We start from the raw sequence: 19,985 nt of genomic DNA on the forward strand, positions 1-19,985 counted from the left end.
GTTGTTTTTTTAGACACTTTCTGCCTGACAAGGGGTGTGCTACCTTGCTGAAAAGGAGCACAGTTTGTCAAAAAGTAGCATGATATAATATGTGACACCGTGTGCCAAAAAATGTTCCAATAATTTTGGCGTACATTTGTCGCACAAGGTGGTGTAATAGTTAGACAAGAACATTGTAAACCCCCTTAGTGACTAAGCCAATTTTTACAATTCTGATCACTGTCACTTTATGAGGTTATAGCTCTGGAACACTTCAACATATCCCAAAGATTCTGACAATGATTTTTCGTGACATATTGTACTTCATGTTAGTGGCAAAATTTCTTCGATATGACTTGCGTTTATTTATGAAAAAAACTGAAATTTGGCAGAAATTTAGCAATTTTCAAACTTGTAATTTGTGTGCCCATAAATCCGAGAGTTGTGTCACACAAAATAGTTAAATAACATTTCCCACATGTCAACTTTACATCAGCACAATTTTGGAAACATTTTTTTTTTGTTAGGGTATTATAAGGGTTAAATGTGACCAACGATTTCTCATTTTTCGAGCAAAATTGACAAACCATTTTTTAAGGGAGAACATAACATTTGAAGGGAGTTTGGGGGGTCAATATGTCACAAAAAATGTACTTTAGACCCAATTTTTTTTATTTTCACAAGGGTATCAGTAGAAAATGGACCACAAAATTTGTTGTGCAATTTCTCCTGAGTACGTCGATACCCCGTATGTGCGGGAAAGCCACTGTTTGGGTGCATGGCAGGGCGGACGTAATGTCATGCTTGGAGACCCCTGTTGTGAATTCTGTGGCAGAGCTCCCTCCTGTGGTCACAAGTGGTACTTCGGCTGATTCTCTCTGTAAGCTTCCGTTGGTGGAGGGAAGTGGTACTGCGGCTTCGGAGTTTCCTCCCTCAGGTGATGTGGTGAGGTCGTTAGGTGCTGCTCTACTTAACTCCACCTAGTGCTTTGATCCTGGCTTCCTGTCAATGTTCCAGTATTGGACTTGTTTTCCTCCTGGATCGTTCCTGTGGCCTGCTGCTCTGCATAGCTAAGTTTTCCTTTGCTATTTTGTTTGCTTTTCTTCTGTCCAGCTTATCTATTTGTTTGCTGGAAGCTCTGGGACGCAGAGGGTGTACCTCCGTGCCGTTAGTTCGGTACGGAGGGTCTTTTTGCCCCCTTTGCGTGGTTTTTAGGGTTTTGTGTTGACCGCAAAGTTACCTTTCCTATCCTCGCTCTGTTCAGAAAGTCGGGCCTCACTTTGCTAAATCTATTTCATCTCTACGTTTGTCTTTTCATCTTACTCACAGTCATTATATGTGGGGGGCTGCCTTTTCCTTTGGGGTATTTCTCTGAGGCAAGGTAGGCTTATTTTCTATCTTCAGGCTAGCTAGTTTCTCAGGCTGTGCCGAGTTGCATAGGTAGCGTTAGGCGCAATCCACGGCTGCCTCTAGTGTTGTTGGATAGGATTAGGGATTGCGGTCAACAGAGTTCCCACGTCTCAGAGCTCGTTCTATGTTTTTGGATTATTGTCAGATCACTGTATGTGCTCTGACCTCTATGTTCACTGTGGTACTGAGTTGCCTAATCATAACAGACCCCCTGATGTACCTAAACAGTGGAAATCCCCCAATACATAGCTCTAGCCTCAAACCTAACCCCAACTCTAACTATAATCCTAACCCTAACCTCCGCCCTAACCCCAACCATAACCCCAATATAACCCTAGCCCCAACCCGAGCACTAACCCCATCCCTAGACCAACCCCCAGAGACCCAACAGTTCCTATTAAATCCTTACCAATAACCACTGTACATGTACATCGCAAGTTGGTAGTGGGTTTCATCAGCGGGTAGTGGATGTGTGTTACAGCTAGGACCTGCCTCTAACAGTCATGGGTGGAGTAGAACTAAGCCCATGACCGTTATAGGAGTTGTACACTAATAGGACAACCCCTCCTCATACCCCACGCTTGGCCCCGATAAAATAAAAAAAACCTATACTCACTTCCTGTTCCGGTGCTGTTCTGGCAGTGTCGGCATTCGCTCTTGTGCAGTTGTTGTGACATGTGATCCCCAGAGCCCAATCAGCACTGGAGTCACTGTCTCTGCATCTGGACAAAGTGAACATGAAAAGGAAGTCCAGGCTGCAGCTGATCGCTGTTTTCTTCATGCTCAATTCAACAGAAGGCAGTGACAGTAACACCAGCGCCACAAATGCACAGGAACCCCGGGGAGAGCGAGTGCCGACACAGTGGGAATGGCACTGGCACAGGAAGAGGGTGTGAGCTTTTTTATTTTATCAGGGCCAAGCTTGGGGTATGACAAGGAATTGTTCAAGTAGTGGACAACTTATTTATCCTGTTAACATTAAACTGGCATGGGTAGTGGCATCAAATGCACCCATCGACGTTCCCATGACGCGACTTCAAGGTGCCAATGAGTTTTTAGGACAGCCGGAGGTATAATAAAGACCTCTGTGCATGTCATCATATAAGCTCCCTTCATATAGCCTGTGGCTGGGCTTAAAAGGAGACTGTGATATTTACTATAGGCAGCAAAATGTGTTATTGCTGTATAAATTACAAGCGATCAGACAATCAAAGGTTCAAGTCTCTTAAGAAAACTAATAAATACACTAAAAAGTTATAAATACAAAAAAAATAGGGATTTTTGTGTACTCACCGTAAAATCCTTTTCTCCGAGCCATTCATTGGGGGACACAGACCATAGGGTGTATGCTGCTGCCACCAGGAGGCTGACACTAAGTAATACAAAGAAAGTTAGCTCCTCCCCTGCAGTATACACCCTCCTGCTGGCCCCCAGCTAACCAGTTCGGTGCAAAAGCAGTAGGAGATCAATTAGAACATATAAGCGTATAGCATGTCACAATATATAGGAGAGTATAACATATCAAATGATAAAAACAAGTACAAACTAATAATAGGGAGGGAGCTGTGTCCCCCAACGAATGGCTCGGAGAAAAGGATTTTACGGTGAGTACACAAAAATCCCTATTTCTCCTTCGCCTCATTGGGGGACACAGACCATGGGACGTTCCAAAGCAGTCCCTGGGTGGGGACAACATCAGATCAGGCCGCGCAACCGCTACTGACAAGTGCGCCACCGCGGCTTGCAAAGTCCACCTGCCCAGACTCACATCTGTGGAAGTGTGTGAATTATAGTGCTGCAAGAATGCCTGCGGACTGGAGGAATTCGTAAGCTTACGGTCGTGCTTCCGACGTCTGGAGCCTAGGGCCCTCAGACAGGGAGATAGGCTGACATCTAGCACGGAAGGACTCCTGGATGGTGAAAAGAATCCACCAGGCTAACATGGCTGATGAAACGGTTAAACACTTCCTGTGACCGTCAGGAAGCCTACTTACCATCGAGAAGCCTAAGTAAAGTGTCCAACCTTCGGAAGGACGCCGTCCTCGATACGTACCCGCTCGGAGCACTTACTTCTTCCAGATTATGGAGAACCCCTTCCGTTTTGTGGACTGAAGCCGAAGGAGATGAGAGGACGATGCCCCTGCAACAGTGGGAATAGAAAACCACCTTGGCAACGAGGGAAGGGGATGGCTTGAGGACAACCTTGCTATGATGGTAATAAGAAAAAGACTGAAAGAAAACAGAGCGGCGAGCTCTGAAGACTCATCCGGATGACAAGAACGCAGAGAAAAAAAAAAGGGGGGAGTGACCTTCCCTGATAGTAAAGTCTTTCTGGATCGAAAAAGGAGTCTACCGTAAGATCCCCAGGACCATTAAGGTCCCACGGATCTAACGGTACGCGGTAGGGAAGAACTACAGGTGAAGGCTCCCTGCGAGAAAGACCATATTTCCAGTTTTGTCGAACTAAGACGGAAAAATACTAGCACCGCAAGAGAGAAAACCTGACATGGTCAGTGCGGGTCTCCCGGGATCACTGGGGCCCTTTCTGCTTCCAAAAGGACCTCAGACGTAGTGGAAGAGGGGTTATGGAAATTGGTACCATGGAAGAACCGAGCACGCACTGCGATGGTCTCTGATCTCGAGGCCAACCCATGAACTGGAGTACATTGGCGTTCAGCTTGGGCGCCATCCGACCTACAACTGGAGTACTCCAGTGAAGGCAGATCTGAAGGAAGACTTCCGAGTGAAGTTCCCACTCACTTGAGGAGAAACCGACGGCTGAAAATGTCAGCCGCCCAGTGTTCTACTCCAGGGATATGTACTGTTGAGATCACCGAATGATAGATCTCGGCCCATCAGAGAGTGCGAGGTACCTCGGTCATGGCGCTTGACTGTGGGTACCTGCTAGATGATTGACGTATGGTACAGCCGTGGCATTATCCAATTGAAGACGGATGGTTGACCCATCTAAAGGCAGTGGACCTGCTGTAGGATTAGCCGTACCGTTCGGATGTCCAGAGAAATGATCGGGAGAAGAAGACTGGCATCGGTATTCCCTAATAACCATTGGACCAGGAGAAGGCTCTGGATGAGGATGGAGCTTAGAGACTAACTTTGAAAGCCTGATTCACTTGCTGAAAACGAGAGGAGCGAAAGATACCTCTTCCATTGTCGACTTTTTCCTCAGGACCCTCCTAGCGAATTGAATGAACCGAGGGAATGAGTGATCAAGTGCACAAGCTCCCTGTTGAAGGGCCACGACCTTGACTCGAGAGAGAATTAACATCCTTCTTGTGCAGGATCATCCTCAAAGAGGATCTGCTGGGCTGGGGAATGAGGAAAAAACTTGTCTGAGTTTAGCTGCTAGCCCAAGTGAGAGGGTATTGCAAGTGATATAGACGACTCAGCGTAGTCCTTGAAGAGCGGCTAGAAAGTCGACCAAGTAGGGCAGGACGACCATGCTTCTAGGATGAAAGAAGCACATGACCACCTCTATGACCCTTGCGACCACTCTGGAGCGGTAGCCAGGCCGAAGGGCAAAATCGTGACTTGAAAATGCTGTTCGCGAATGGAAAGGCGAAGAGATTATTGTAGAGGGGAAAAAATAGGCATGTGAGGGTAAGAATCCCGAATGTCGATGGCTGAGCGGAGGAACTCCATCTGAAAAAAGGAGGACCCTGTGAAAGGTTGTTAGAAGTTTGAGGTCCAGGAATGATTTTACTTATCATTGCCTCCTTTTTGAAACCAAGATTTCTTAGATCTAGACTGTCCTGGACAACGCTTCCACTGCTGGATGGGTCTGTAGAAAAGACACGATCCCTTGTTAGTCTCCCGCTCAGAAGATTTGATTTGAATCGAAGTAGTTAAGGTCTCTGACCAGGAGACTATTGGTTAAGCAACCCATGTGGTGGAGAGCGCTGAACCCAAAACCACAAGACGGAACGCACCAGATTTGCTATCCGACAGTCTGTGGTATTTTAATTGATGATACATCGGGCGGAGATACTGGTAGGTATACCACAAGAAATTCTACCCGGTTAGTGTGCCAAGTGGCAAAATGCGGGGCTGCAACCAGCAGGTCTCTTGCCATCGTCGTGCAGAGTAGAAAATTAGGAACCCTCGATCCATCATCCTCTTAACAGGGACGTGGAGAGGGATCGTCCGCTTTCTTGCATCATCCGCTAAATAGTGGTGATACAAAGGGGGGTGCTCGGACGCCAAAAATATGTGCCTCTGTACCTCCCCAGAGATGAGGTCCCCGGGTGGACAGGGCAGGTTGTCTGGCGTTAGGCCTGGATGCAGAAGAGGATACATACACTGCATGTGTTTGTGTGTTGAAGATGTGGGGGGGGAATCGGTGCCTTTTAAAGGACCCGTCGCCCATAAAAAAAACAGACCAGGTATGGCAACCTACTTAGAGGCTTCTGTCCAGTGAATCACTCGTCAATTTGTTGATGGTATAAATAGGAGAGTCCCTCTTTTGCTGAAGCTCTGGCAATCCAAGGCAATATGCGATCCATATTCAGCGTTGTTCTCAACAAATCATAGGGGAGAAATCAGGAAGTGAAAACTTCCGTTTTCTAGACGCCTGTACGATTTCCTAGAACACTTGCGGCCCCTGCTAGCCGACGGCTCCCATGTAGGAGAGGGACCATGTATATCGGTCCTGCGAGCACTCCGAGCCACAGAGGGTTCAGAGGGATTCCATCTCTTGTCAGAGAAACCATGGGTTGTGGTTAGGGGATGAGCGGCGGAAGGCTCCAGAGCTCAGTTAGGGTGACCAGCCTCGGATTGATGATGTGCTCTTGAGACCAGTAAATACTGGTCGTGCGCCTTTAAGACTAGGGAATACTGGTCGTGTGCCTTTAAGACCAGGGAATACTGGTCATGTGCCTTTAAGAACCAGGGCCTACTGGTCATGTGCCTTTAAGAACCAGGCCATACTTGACATGCACCTTTAAATCGAGGACATACTGGTCATGTGCCTTTAAAACCAGGGCATACTGGTCAAGTGCCTTTAAAACCAGGGCATACTGGTCACGTGCCTTTAAGACCAGGGCATACTGGTCATGTGCCTTTAAGACCAGGGCATACTGGTCATGTGCTTTTACGACCAGGGCATACTGGTCATGTGCCCTTAAGACCAGGGGATATTGGTCACGTGCCTTTAAGACCAGGATATACTGGTCATGTGCCCTTAAGACCAGGGCATACTGGTCATGTGCCTTTAAGACCAGGGCATACTGGTCATGTGCCCTTAAAACCAGGGCCTACTGGTCACGTGCCTTTAAGACCAGGGCCTACTGGTCACGTGCCTTTAAGACCAGGACATACTGGTCATGTGCCTTTAAGACCAGGTAATACTGGACATGTGCCCTTAAGACCAAGGAATACTGGTCATGCGCCTTTAAGACCAGGGAATACTGGTCACGTGCCTTTAAGACCAGGAATACTGGTCACGTGCCTTTAAGACCAGGAATACTGGTCATGTGCCTTTAAGACCGGGGCATTTTTCAAAGATTATGCCAGAGGTGAAGCCCCTTGAGGGGAACCAGGTACTCTGGGAAGAGCCGGAGCCAGGATCGGCGGCGGCGGAGGGCTCCTGAGCTCATTTGAACTAAGTACTCTGTGGAAGGTGACCGGCTCCTGGCTGGTCCTGACTTAAAGAGCAGAGAATGCTGGTAATGTACCTATAAGGGGCATGTGTCTTTAAGGCCAGGGAATGCGGTCATGTACCCTTAAGACCTGTGCCTTTAAGACCAGAGGCTGCATGGACAACCAGAGATTGCAGGTGTTAAGTATTAAAAAAGAGGGAACGCTGCGTGCGGGGGAGGGGAGGATTCTCCTTACCGAGATTCTGAGCCCCCCGTCTGGAATAGCGTTGTGTTCAGCGCTGAGTACCGCCGGTGCGATGCAGTGGCCACTTCCGGATGAGCTCGTGTCCGGAGATGGCAGGAGGATGAAGATGGCCGCCGAGAATAGAGCTCTCGTCCTGAATGAGAGGCGCCTGAATAGGGGGGCGGAGCCTGAAGAGTACCGGGTTGCGGCCTACACAAACCCGAAGCCGGGGGCTAAATTTTTGAAGCCAGCCGGCGCCGAACGAGGGAAAAAAAACGCCAGATGCGAAGAGCCCTCCAACCGCTCGAGTCCCAGCACTTACCCCAGTATGCAGCATTGTTCAGCAGGTCAGAGGTTGAGAAAAGATCCTGTGCTGTTGCTGCTGTTTGGACGGTGCAGGGATAAGAAAAGTCCTCAATCCATCGTTCCTATAGCAGGGAGGTGGAGAGGAACCGTCCGCCTCCGTGTACCATCCGCTCTTAATAGTGGTGGTGCAGTGGGGGCTGCACGGACGCCACGCTGAAAGGTGCCTCTGTACAGCCGAGGGTAAGACCTGGTGGACAGGGCTGAATGTCCGGCAATAGGCCTGGCTGCAGAAGAGGATACTGGAGGTGACACTCCAGTGCTCGTCTGATAAGGGAGGGGGGAGATCGGTGCCCTAGAAGGGGCCCGTCGCCCCTAAAATCAGCTCAGGCAGTGGCTTCCCACGTCGCAGGAGAGGATACGGAGAGGTGAAACTCCCGTGCTCGCCTGTTGTTGGTTCGGGGGAGATCGGAACATGAAAGAATCCGTCGCCCCCTTCGTCCGTTGTATAAGGTTAAAGTAAAAAGAGTTCTTTGGGTCTGAATAGCAGACCTGTCCGTGTGCCTCCTACGGACACTAAGCAAGAACTGGTTAGCTGGGATCCAGCAGGAGGGTGTATACTGCAGGGGAGGAGATCACTTTCTTTGTATTACTTAGTGTCAGCCTCCTGGTGGCAGCAGCATACACCCACGGTCTGTGTCCCCCAATGAGGCGAAGGAGAAAAAAGGTTTAATAATTTAATTTTGATAGATCAAACTTTTCTGGACTTAGCCATACCATATTTCTTTTTGTTATCTCTACTTTTAACGGGGAAAAAGACTAATTTTCAAGCCTTTCAAGGCTATATATATATATACACACACACACAGTCATGGCCAAAAGTATTGACACCCCTGCAATTCTGTCAGATAATACTCATTTTCTTCCTGAAAATGATTGCAATCACAAATTCTTTGGTATTATTATCTTCATTTGTCTTAAATGAAAAAACACAAAAGAGAATGAAGCAAAAAGCAAAACATTGATCATTGCACACAAAACTCCAAAAATGGGCCAGACAAAAGTATTGGCACCCTCAGCCTAATACTTGGTTGCACAACCTTTAGGTTATGTGCACACGTTCAGGATTTCTCGCAGAAAATTCCTGAGAAAAACCGGACATTTTCTGCAAGAAATTCGCAAGAAATTTGCATGCGGTTTTGCCGCAGTTTTTACAGACATTTCCCAATGCATTTTGTAGTGGGAAATCCGCAAAAAAACCCGCAAAATTAATGAACATGCTGTGGTTTTTACCGCGATGCGTTTTTTTCGCGGAAAAAAATGCATCATGTGCACAAAACATGCGGAATTCATTCTAAATGATGGGATGCTTATTATATGTGGTTTTTTTGCGGTTTTATAGCGTTTTAATCGGGAAAAACGCGGAAAAAAACGCAACGTGTGAACACAGCCTTAGCCAAAATAACTGCGACCAACCGCTTCCGGTAACCATCAATGAGTTTCTTACAATGCTCTGCTGGAATTTTAGACCATTCTTCTTTGGCAAACTGCTCCAGGTCCCTGATATTTGATGGATGCCTTCTCCAAACTGCCATTTTTAGATTTCTCCACAGGTGTTCTATGGGATTCAGGTCTGGACTCATTGCTGGCCACCTTAGAAGTCTCCAGTGCTTTCTCTCAAACCATTTTCTAGTGCTTTTTGAAGTGTGTTTTGGGTCATTGTCCTGCTGGAAGACCCATGAACTCTGAGGGAGACCCAGCTTTCTCACACTGGGCCCTACATTATGCTGCAAAATTTGTTGGTAGTCTTCAGACTTCATAATGCCATGCACACTGTCAAGCAGTCCAGTGCCAGAGGCAGCAAAGCAACCCCAAAACTTCAGGGAACCTCCTCCATGTTTGACTGTAGGGACCGTGTTCTTTTCTTTGAATGCCTCTTTTTTTCTCCTGTAAACCCTATGTTGATGCCTTTGCCCAAAAAGCTCTACTTTTGTCTCATCTGACCAGAGAACATTCTTCCAAAATGGTTTAGGCTTTTTCAGGTAACTTTTGGCAAACTCCAGCCTGGCTTTTTTATGTCTCGGGGTAAGAAGTGGGGTCTTCCTGGGTCTCCTACCATACAGTCCCTTTTCATTCAGACGCCGACGGATAGTACGCGTTGACACTGTTGTACCCTCGGACTGCAGGGCAGCTTGAACTTGTTTGCATGTTAGTCGAGGTTCTTTATCCAACATCCGCACAATCTTGCGTTGAAATCTCTTGTGAATTTTTATTTTCCGTCCACATCTAGGGATGTTAGCCACAGTGCCATGAGCTTTAAACTTCTTGATGACACTACGCACGGTAGACACAGGAACATTCAGGTCTTTGGAGATGGACTTGTAGCCTTGAGATTGCTCATGCTTCCTCACAATTTGGTTTCTCAAGTCCTCAGGCAGTTCTTTGGTCTTCTTTCTTTTCTCCATGCTCAATGTGGTACACACAATGACACAGGTTGAGTCAACTTTAATCCATGTCAACTGGCTGCAAGTGTGATTTAGTTATTGCCAACACCTGTTAGGTGCCACAGGTAAGTTACAGGTGCTGTTAATTACACAAATTAGAGAAGCATCACATGATTTTTCGAACAGTGCCAATACTTTTGTCCACCCCCTTTTTTATGTTTGGTGTGGAATTATATCCAATTTGACTTTAGGACAATTCTTTTTGTGTGTTTTCATTTAAGACAAATTAAATGAAGATAATACCAAATAATTTGGATTTGCAATCATTTTCAGGAAGAAAATGAGTATTATCTGACAGAATTGCAGGGGTGTCAATACTTTTGGCCATGACTGTATATATATATATTATATGTATGTTCTCTAGCACACTTCAGACGGGCCCGGACATGTACTGGCCTAAGCAGGGGGACACGTCTGGCACTGCAGGATCTGTGTCCCTGGCAGCGTAGTGTGTTACTGATGGAAGCCTTTGTTACGATGGTCCCAGCTCTACGCAGGTCATTCACTAGGTCTCCCCGTGTGGTTCTGGGATTTTTGCTCACCATTCTTGTGATCATTTTGACCCCACGGGGTGAGATCTTGCGTGGAGCCCCAGATCGAGGAAGATTATTAGTGGTCTTGTATGTCTTCCATTTTCTTATTATTGCTCCCACAGTTGATTTCATCACACCAAGCTGCTTGTCTATTGCAGATTCAGTCTTCCCAGCCTGGTGCAGGGCTACAATTTTGTTTCTGTGTCCTTCGACAGCTCTTTGGTCTTCACCATATTGGAGTTTGGAGTGTGACTGTTTGAGGTTGTGGACAGGTGTCTTTTATACGTGCAGCTATAAAAGACACCTGTCCACAACCTCAAACAGTCACACTCCAAACTCCACTATGGTGAAGACCAAAGAGCTGTCAAAGGACTTTTCGGGACGCTGGTGTAATTATAACTGACGCATCCACAGGCGCATCCGCCTGTGAACTGAAAATGCTGACAGGCTGACTCTTATAAAAATAAACAAGGGCTGGATTGGTCCATAAACTCCAATCCAATGTATTTTTTGTGGGAGGTCTATTCCCATGTACCTCTTCACACCCACACATGGGTATATGCTTCCTGATTTTGGCTATTTCCTGTTGTCCTCCTTTCCTCATCCTCATCCATCATATCACCAGGGTGACCGTGGTCTGTGATGCAACACCCACACTTTTTTAAAGGGTGTTTATGATGCCCGTTAAAAAAAAAAATTGTTACAAAGTATGTTCATGTATACCCCAGGGGTAAATGTTTGTCAGCCCATACACTTCGTGCATGGGCATTACAAGTATAGGAGGCCAGCTCCTTTCTAATGGGAACATTTTTTATGAGGCCCTCCTCCACGTCTCTTCCAAGGGGCATTGGAGTGCCTCCAAATTTTTGGCAGCCTTTGCATTCAATGCATAGGCAAACACTATGGGAGACCCACTTCTTAATAATTTGAACATTGTTTTCAGGAGGTCCTACTGTACGTCTCTTCAAAGAGGTATTGGGGTGCGTCCAAATTTTGGGCAGCCCTGCCACTCACTGCATATGCAATAACAGTATAGGAGACCCATCGTTTAATAATGGGAACAACAAAGCATAGCCGCTTATGGCTCTACAAGAATAGTGAGGGCCGACAGCTGGCCCTATAAAAATAGGCTTTGTGACTTTCAGAGTCCCTCCTTCATAAATGAAACAGGATGCCTCTGATGATTTGTCACACAGATGGCCAGATAAGGTTGTAAAATGTTAAAATGACATTTCCCAGTGAATGCATTTGTCTTGGTTGAAAGAAATGCTAAAGTTGAAAAACGCATCAAAAACGCTACGTGTTTTGGCCCAAGGTGTGGAGGAGCAATTTTGTTTTTGGCTATTTATTTTGCCTTATATACAAGTCATTACCCTAGAAAGGATGTTCCTTAACATATTTCCCAGGAAAATCCATTTTGGTTTCGTTTTTGTATGTTTTATGCGAGTCTGTAAAAATGGCGTACGACTCAACATTGTTCACAGCAGTGACCTGGGAGTTAGAAATGCTTCCAGGGGTCTTCCCCATGCTGTTCCCATGTCATTTGAGCACTGTTCCCATTGATTTTCGCAATTTCTAGTCCCTCTGCAGACCGCCGGGGGGAAGCCACCTGAAAAAAGCTCGAGTTTCCCATAGACTTACATTGAGCTTGTTGCTCTGGTCGAGCACCCGAGTATTCCAATTTGCTTGACCCGAGCAACAAGCACCCGAGCATTTTAGTACTCGCCCATCACTAGTGATTAGTACAACACCTTATCCCGAGCACGCTCGCTCATCATTAATTTTTATGTAAAAAATAAATTTGATATACAGAAATTTTGTTTTTTTGTGGATACTATTTTTTCATGTGTTTTATATATATTTTACATAAAGTAATTTGTCTCTTTAAAGAGTTAATAACATTTCTCCAGAGAACTTGAACTAGTAATTCTGCTATGCAGTCATGAGATTGCCAGGTCCTCCAGAAGCATCAGCGATGATGATGCTTCTTTTTGTTGTATAGCATTGAGTGTTATGTCCCTGGTGAAAGAGAAGACAGAAGAAGCAATAAACCACTACAGTTTTCTCTTCAGGATCCCTGGATGTGTCCAACAACCAGGGACCAATCTATTTATGCTAGATGGTATGAGCTTTAACCCCCGTGCCATACATTTGCTATGGTGCAGGGTTAAAGCTCAGAACGTAGAACAGTAAATTTAAGGCGCTTGGTCATTATTTGGGCCTGTGAATGTTTAGATTGCAAAAAAGAAGACTAAGAGGAGACTTAGTAGCTTTCTACAAATATCTGAAGGGATGTCAGTGTCGAGGGATCATCCTTATTCTCATTTGTACATGGAAACACGAGAAGCAATGGAATGAAACTAAAAGGGAGAAGATACAGATTAGATATTTAAAAAAAAACTTTTTGACACTGAGGGTGATCAATGATTGGAACAGGCTCCCATGAGAGGTGGCGAGTTCTCCTTCAATGGAAGTCTTCAGAGGCTGGACAGACATTGGTCTGAGATGGTTTAGTGAATCCTGCATTGAGCAGGGGGTAGGACATTATTACTCTGGAGGTCCCTTCCAACTCTAACATTCTATGGGTAAACAAATCCTAAACCATATGCAAAATGCTATCCAGGTATCCGCAGGCAGTTTCTTCAGCAGGCAAGTGTCATGCGATCGTGGTGGAAACCCCTACCATATAGGCTTTATTGACATCTCTTCACAGGAGTAGAGACTGACACAGGATGCCGATCAAACCTTGCTAAACCTCGCCACCATTTTCATTTTCAGACTGGATACCAATATTTTGTAATGTAGGAAGAACAATATAACATTTCACCATATGTTGTTTCTACCATACGCTGCAATAATCGGTCACATTTTTTTTCCTTCAATTACAAATAAAATATATTACCTCAGGCTCTAAAACAGAGTTATCGACTAGCACCACGTGTACCAATTTAGGATCAACTGTTTCAGTTTCACCTGCCTGTAAATGGTGAAAAAAAAGTTTAAAGTCACAGTAAGAATTTGGGGAAATTGTGAATCAAAATTAAAAACAAAAAAAACAAAACACATTTCTAGCAAAAGCGTAAAGTACAGACTTCTTGAGTATTGAAAGAATCAGCTTATACAGTATAAGGGCCTTATAGCTACTGTCACCCAAGTGGCTTTGAAAACTACAACAAGACTGCTGTCTGTGTGCAAAGTGGACAAAACTTACAGCAAAGACTGTTGTCAAAAAAAAATTACATTTTGACAGTCTACTATTTAACAAGTCTTTTAAAAGAAATACTTCAATGACACAGGAACTGAAAAGTGAGAGCATATTTAGTTCAACTTAACCTGAGCTTCACTGATTCTACTGCTCGTTTCCATTTTGCGCAGCATCACTCCAACGCAAAGATAATCCAATTTGTTTCTTTTGGAGTGCAGCATGTGAAATCTCGGCTTTGCAGCCTAAAGGTACCGTCACATTAAGCGACGCTGCAGCGATATAGACAACGAGCCGATCGCTGCAGCGTCGCTGTTTAGGTCGCTATATAGAGACGTCAAACACGGCAACAGAGGGACAATGCAGGAGCGATCCAGTGACGTACTTATCGTTCTCGCTAGTTGTTAGCTCCATGTAAAAACATTGCAGGCATCGTTGCTTTTGCTGTCAAACATAACGAATCACGCCAACCTGATGGCCAAATAAAGTTCTGGCCTTCTAGCTACGACCAGCGATGTCACAGCAGGATCCTGATCGCTGCTGCGTGTCAAACACAACGAGATCGCTATCCAGGACGCTGCAACGTCACGGATCGTTGTCGTTCTCGCTGTAAAGTTGCTCAGTGTGAAGGTACCTTTACTGTGCATTTCTTCAGTCTTCTCTGTGAGTGTGCGCCGTCACATCCCAGATACTGGCAATCGCAGCTCACCAGTGTCTGAAACTACTAGACCAGCTGCATATGGGAGGGAAGGGTGAAAGCGTATGCCTCTTAGAAAAGACTCTGAAGAAACGAACAGTTTGACTGTAAGCAGAGATTTCACATACAGCGCTCCAGAAAAAAACAAATGTGAATATCTCTGGAATGGGCCGACGCAGCACAAAACAGATTAAAGTGTCAGAATTAGAGGAATTTTTACAATTTGTTGTAACTCTGTTTTTTTACCAAATGACAGGTCATCTAAAGAGTATGTTTTTCCATATATCTAAATAAAAACAGACAGAGGATATGATTGCATAAAAGATGTGCCTCATCATTATTTATCAAAACTATTGAGTGTAGCCTAGTAGTATCATCTATCATGATACAGGTTAGACTACAATCTGCATAATTTCACTGTATTATTATTGTACATTTTTATAGCGCCATTTATTCCATGGCGCTTTACATGTGAAAAAAGGGGCAAATATAGACAAATACAATTAAACATGAGCAAAAAACAAGGCACACCGGTACATAAGGAGGGAGGACCAAGCCCGCGAGGGCTCACAGTCTGCAGGGGATGGGTGAGGATACACTAGGAGAGGGTAGAGCTTGTTGTGCGGTGGTTCAGGATTTTGAGGATCACTGCAGGCTGTAGGCTTGTCGGAAGAGATGAGTCTTCAGGTTCTTTTTGAAGGTTTCTATGGAAGGCGAGAGTCTGATGTGTTGGGGTAGAGAGTTCCAGAGTATGGGGGAAGCACGGGAGAAGTCTTGGATGCGGTTGTATGAAGAAGAGATGAGAGGGGAGTAGAGAAGGAGGTCTTGAGAGGATCGGAGGTTGCATGTAGGCAAGTACCGGAAGACCATATCACAGATGTATGGATGAGACAGGTTGTGGATGGTTTTGTATGTCACTGTAAGGGTTTGAACTGGAGTCTCTGGGCAATAGGAAGCCAGTGAAGGGCTTGGCATAGGGGAGAGGCTGGGGAATAGCGGGGAGACAGGTAGATTAGTCGGGCAGAAGAGTGTAGGATTGATTGGAGTGGTGCCAGAGGGGAGGCCAGAGAGTAGGAGGTTGCAGTAGTCAAGGCGGGAGATGATAAGGGCATGCACTAGTGTTTTTGTGGTCAAGGAATGCGCGGATCTGGGAGATATTTTTGAGTTTGAGATGGCAGGAGAAGGCAAGGGCTTGGATATGTGGCTTGAAAGAGAGGGCAGAGTCGAGGATCACCCCAAGGCAAAGGGTGTATGGGACTGGGGAAAGTGAGCAGCCATTGACACTGATAGATAGGTCTGGTGGAGGGGTAGAATGAGATGGAAGAAAGATGATGAATTCAGTTTTGTCCATATTCAGTTTTAGAAAGCGAGCAGAAAAGAAGGCCGAGATAGCAGATAGACAGTGTGGGATTTTGGTAAGTAAGGAGGTGAGGTCAGGTCCAGATAGGTAGATGAGCTGCCCTAGGCCGAAGGTGTAGATGGAGAAGATTAGGGGTCCTAGAACAGAGCCTTGAGGAACACAGACGGACAAGGGGCGGAGTGAGGAGGTGGTGTGGGGGAGGGAGACACTGTATGTTCAGTCTGTCAGATATGACAATATCCAGGATAGGGCCAAGTCTTTGATGCCAAGAGATGAGAGGATCTGCAGCAGAAGGGAGTGGTCCACAGTGTCAAAGGCAGAAGACAGGTCCAGGAGAAGGAGGCCAGAGTAGTGTCGCTTGCTCTTGGCGGTTAGTAGGTCATTGGTGACTTTAGTTAGGGCTGTTTCGGTTGAGTGATGGGGTCGGAAGTCAGATTGTAACTGGTCAAAAATGGAACAGGAGGAGAGGTGGGAACAGTTCAAGATGGACGTGTTGCTCCAGTAGTTTTGAGACATAAGGGAGAAGAGATATCGGGCGACAGCTAGACACAGAGGATGGGTCGAGGGAGGGCTTTTTGAGGATGGGTGTGATCTTGGCATGTTTGAAGAATGAGGGGAAGACACCTGTTGTGAGTGAGAGGTTGAAGAGGTGTGTTAGGGTTGGGATGAAGACCGCGGCAAGGGTTGGGATGAGGTGGGACGGGAGCGAGTCAAGCGTGCAAGTGGTGAGGTGTGATCTTGACAGGAGGGTGGAGAGCTGATCTTCTGCCATGGTGGAGAAGCTGGTTTTGGAGGAACAGGGTTGAGCAGCTAAGAGGGACAATGGGTGCTGTGGACCAAAGCTTTCTCTGATCGTATCATTCTTCTGTTTAAAGAAAGAGGCAAAGTCTTCAGCAGAAATGAGAGGGGAGGGAGGGGGTGCGGGGGGACGGAGTAGAGAATTGAAAGTGTTGAAGCTGTTTAGGGTTGTGAGACAGGGAGGATATGAGAGATGAGAAGTTTGTTTTGCGGCAGTGAGCGTGGACTTGAAGCTGGCGAGGGACTGCTTGTATGCAGTGAAGTGGTCGGCAGAGCGGGATCGCTTCCATCTCCGCTCAGCGACCCTGGAAGCCCGTCTCAGTTCTTTGGTCAGGCTGGTCATCCAGGGCTGCCTGTTGAGTGTACGAGTTTTGCTATACATTAGCGGGGCGGCCAAATCAAGTGTAGCTGTTATTGTGCTGTTATAAAAAGTGGCAGCAGCATCTGTGTCATGAAGGGAGGCTATGTCTGTAAGAGAGAGAAGGGACTCAGAGAGTGATTGTAAATTGAGGTGTTTGAGATTTCTGCGAGGGTGAGTGAGTTTGTGGAGAGGGGGTTGCACACTAGGAGAGGGAAGAGATTGTCAGTAGGTTGTGGTCAGACAGGGGGAGGGGTGAGTTAGTGAGATTAGTAAGGGAGCAGAAGCGGGTGAAGATGAGGTCCAGCGCTTGACCATCTTTGTGAGTGGCCTTAGAGGACCTTTGAGTGAAGCCAAATTCAGGCAGTCAGTGATAAAAGTTTAGAGGCAGCTGAGGTGGAAGTGTCAATGGGTATTTTGAAGTTACCCATGATGATAGTGGGGATGTCAGCAGAGAGGAAATGAAGTAGCCAGGTGGTGTAGTGGTCAAGAAAGGTAGAGATGGCTAGTTCTGGAGGGCGGTAGATGGCAGCCAGCTGGAGGTTGGAGGGGGAATAGATCCAGTATATAATAATATATTAATATTACCAAATCAACTGTACTGCAATAGTATATTCAAGTGAAATTAAAAAATCCTGCACACATACCAGTATAGGGGCTCATTCGGACATCTGTGCAAATCGGTCCTATGTCAGACCGCAATGTACAGACTTACCCCGGCTCTCCAGGCAGCCTCCTGTTTTCTGTCATAGAGGCGCGGTTGGCACAGCTTCAGCCACTACACAGTATAAAGCAAGAGGCGGATGTAACCACACCCACAACACCGCATAGTTGGCTATCAGTCAGTGCAAGGGTGTGGTTACAGCCACCAATCACTATACACAGTGGTGACTGAAGCTGTGCAGGCCACACCTCTATTTCTGAAAGCTTACAAGAATAAAGTTCATTTCCTCCTGGAAGCTGGGCTTTCAGTGCATCGGCCGCACAGATTTAAAACGCTATTAACCTGCAGATTAAGTTCTGACAGTGTATTTGCCTTTATGACCTCTTGGGTTAGAGTATTCCACAGTCTGACTACTCTAACTGTAAACTGTCCTTCCTCCACATGTAATATACCTAAATAAGGCAATACGCACAAAAGAGAAAAGCAAATTCACATCATTCAGTAGTACATTAAAACAACTCATACCTACCTCATTTATTGTTACATTTATTATACGAGTAATGGGGTCTTGATGAGTTACAATTCCACACATCCATTTTTCATTCTCATCTGGTCTAAATACCTTGACCTCTTGACCTTGAATACTGCAAATACCTAGAAAAAAAATGAACAAAAATTATAATAAGCCAATAAATTAACTGCTTGCAGGTCACCTAATGACTCCAAACTTTGGGGCAGTCTTCATTTGACTCAGCAATGACCTTTTATGTCATTGTAAAGTAAAGAAAGATCGTGCAGATGCAGGAGCCGGCTTTCAGAAATGGTTTGTTACCATCTGCTCCCTGAACAAGCACTGTGTATAGAGTTTAGGACATTCTTCCTCCTCCCGTCCCAGTGAACATGTAACTTCAAGTCTCCTCTTGAAGACCTTATGTGGGGCTTATGTTTGTATTAAATACTGTATATACTCGAGTATAAGCCAACCCGTATATAAACCGACCCGCTAATTTTGCCACAAAAAAAAACTGGGAAAACTTATTGACTCGAGTATAAGCCTAGAGTGGAAAATGCAGCAGCTACTGGTAAATTTCAAAAATAAAAATAGATACCAATAAAAGTAAAATTGATTGAGACATCAGTAGGTTAAGTGTTTTTGAATGATGGGCCCATATAATGCTCCATAAAGTTCATGATTGGCCCATATAATGCTCCATAAATTTGATTATGGCCCCATATGATGTTCCATAGAAAAATGTGCCACATGTAGTGCTCCATACAGTTTATTATAGCCCCATAAGATGCTCCATATAAAAATATGCCACATGTAATGCTGCATTCAAGTTCATTATGGCCCCGTAAGATGCTCCATATAACAATGTGCTACATGTAATGCTCCATACAGTTTATTATGGCCCCATAAGATTCTCCATATAAAAATGTGCCACATGTAGTGCTGCTGCAATAAAAAAAAAAAAAAAAAAAAAAAAAAAAAAAAAGACATACTCACCTCTCGTCGCTGCCCGCTACTCCTCAGCGTCCCGTCTCTCCGCACTGACTGTTCAGGCAGAAGGCGGCGCGCACACCAATACGTCATCGCATCCTCTGACCTGAACAGTCACTGCAGAGGACGCGGAAGACGGAGTGACGGTGGAACGAGGAAAGGTGAATATGAAATACTCACCTGCTCCCGGCACGGTCCCTGGCAGCTTCGCCCGGACAGATGGTCTCCGGTGCCCGCAGCTTCTTCCTCTGTTCAGCGGTCACTGGTACCGCTCATTACAGTAATGAATATGCGGCCCCACCCCTATGGGAGTGGAGTCCATATTCATTACTTTAATGAGCGGTACCATGTGACCGCTGAACGCAGGAGGAGCTGCAGGTGCCAGAGACCATGGTACATGCAGGGACCGCGTCAGGAGCGCCAGGAGCAGGTGAGTATGTGACAGTCGTCGCTCCCCCTCACCCGCCGACCCCCCCACTGACCATGACTAGAGTATAAGCCGAGAGGGGCACTTTCAGCCCCCAAAAATAGGCTGAAAATCTCGGCTTATACTTCGAGTATATACGGTAAGTTAAAAAAAAATGTAACCCTTTTCATTTTGGGGAAGTCTAAGATATGACATTTTGATGGCTTTTAATTTCATTTTTGTGCTGTTGTGATGACCAAAATAAACAATTGTGGAGTTTCAATTTTCTTTCTTGCTACACCTTTTTTACTGATTTGGTTAATTTTATAAAATACTGATAGAACGGCTTTTTATAGTCATGGAGATGCCCAATATGTGAATAAAATGAGGGGCAATTCCAATTTTTTTCTGAAATATTGTTTTCAATTTTTT

At 45.6% G+C, this 19,985-nt stretch overlaps 1 protein-coding gene across 1 annotated transcript in view; it reads right to left on the reverse strand.

The window, feature by feature from the left end:
- KDM3B (lysine demethylase 3B) overlaps window positions 1-19,985 on the reverse strand; it is a 101,596-nt gene that overhangs the window by 50,470 nt on the left and 31,141 nt on the right. Inside the window, exons 5-6 of the mRNA XM_069764317.1 lie at window positions 18,176-18,300; window positions 13,470-13,544 (exon numbers count right to left, since the gene is read on the reverse strand). Of these exons, the coding sequence (XP_069620418.1) occupies window positions 13,470-13,544; window positions 18,176-18,300 (200 nt within the window). The remainder of the gene's footprint in view (window positions 1-13,469; window positions 13,545-18,175; window positions 18,301-19,985) is intronic.

The sequence above is a fragment of the Ranitomeya imitator genome, chromosome 4, assembly GCF_032444005.1.
Source record: "Ranitomeya imitator isolate aRanImi1 chromosome 4, aRanImi1.pri, whole genome shotgun sequence".
Classification (NCBI taxonomy): Eukaryota; Metazoa; Chordata; class Amphibia; order Anura; family Dendrobatidae; genus Ranitomeya; species Ranitomeya imitator.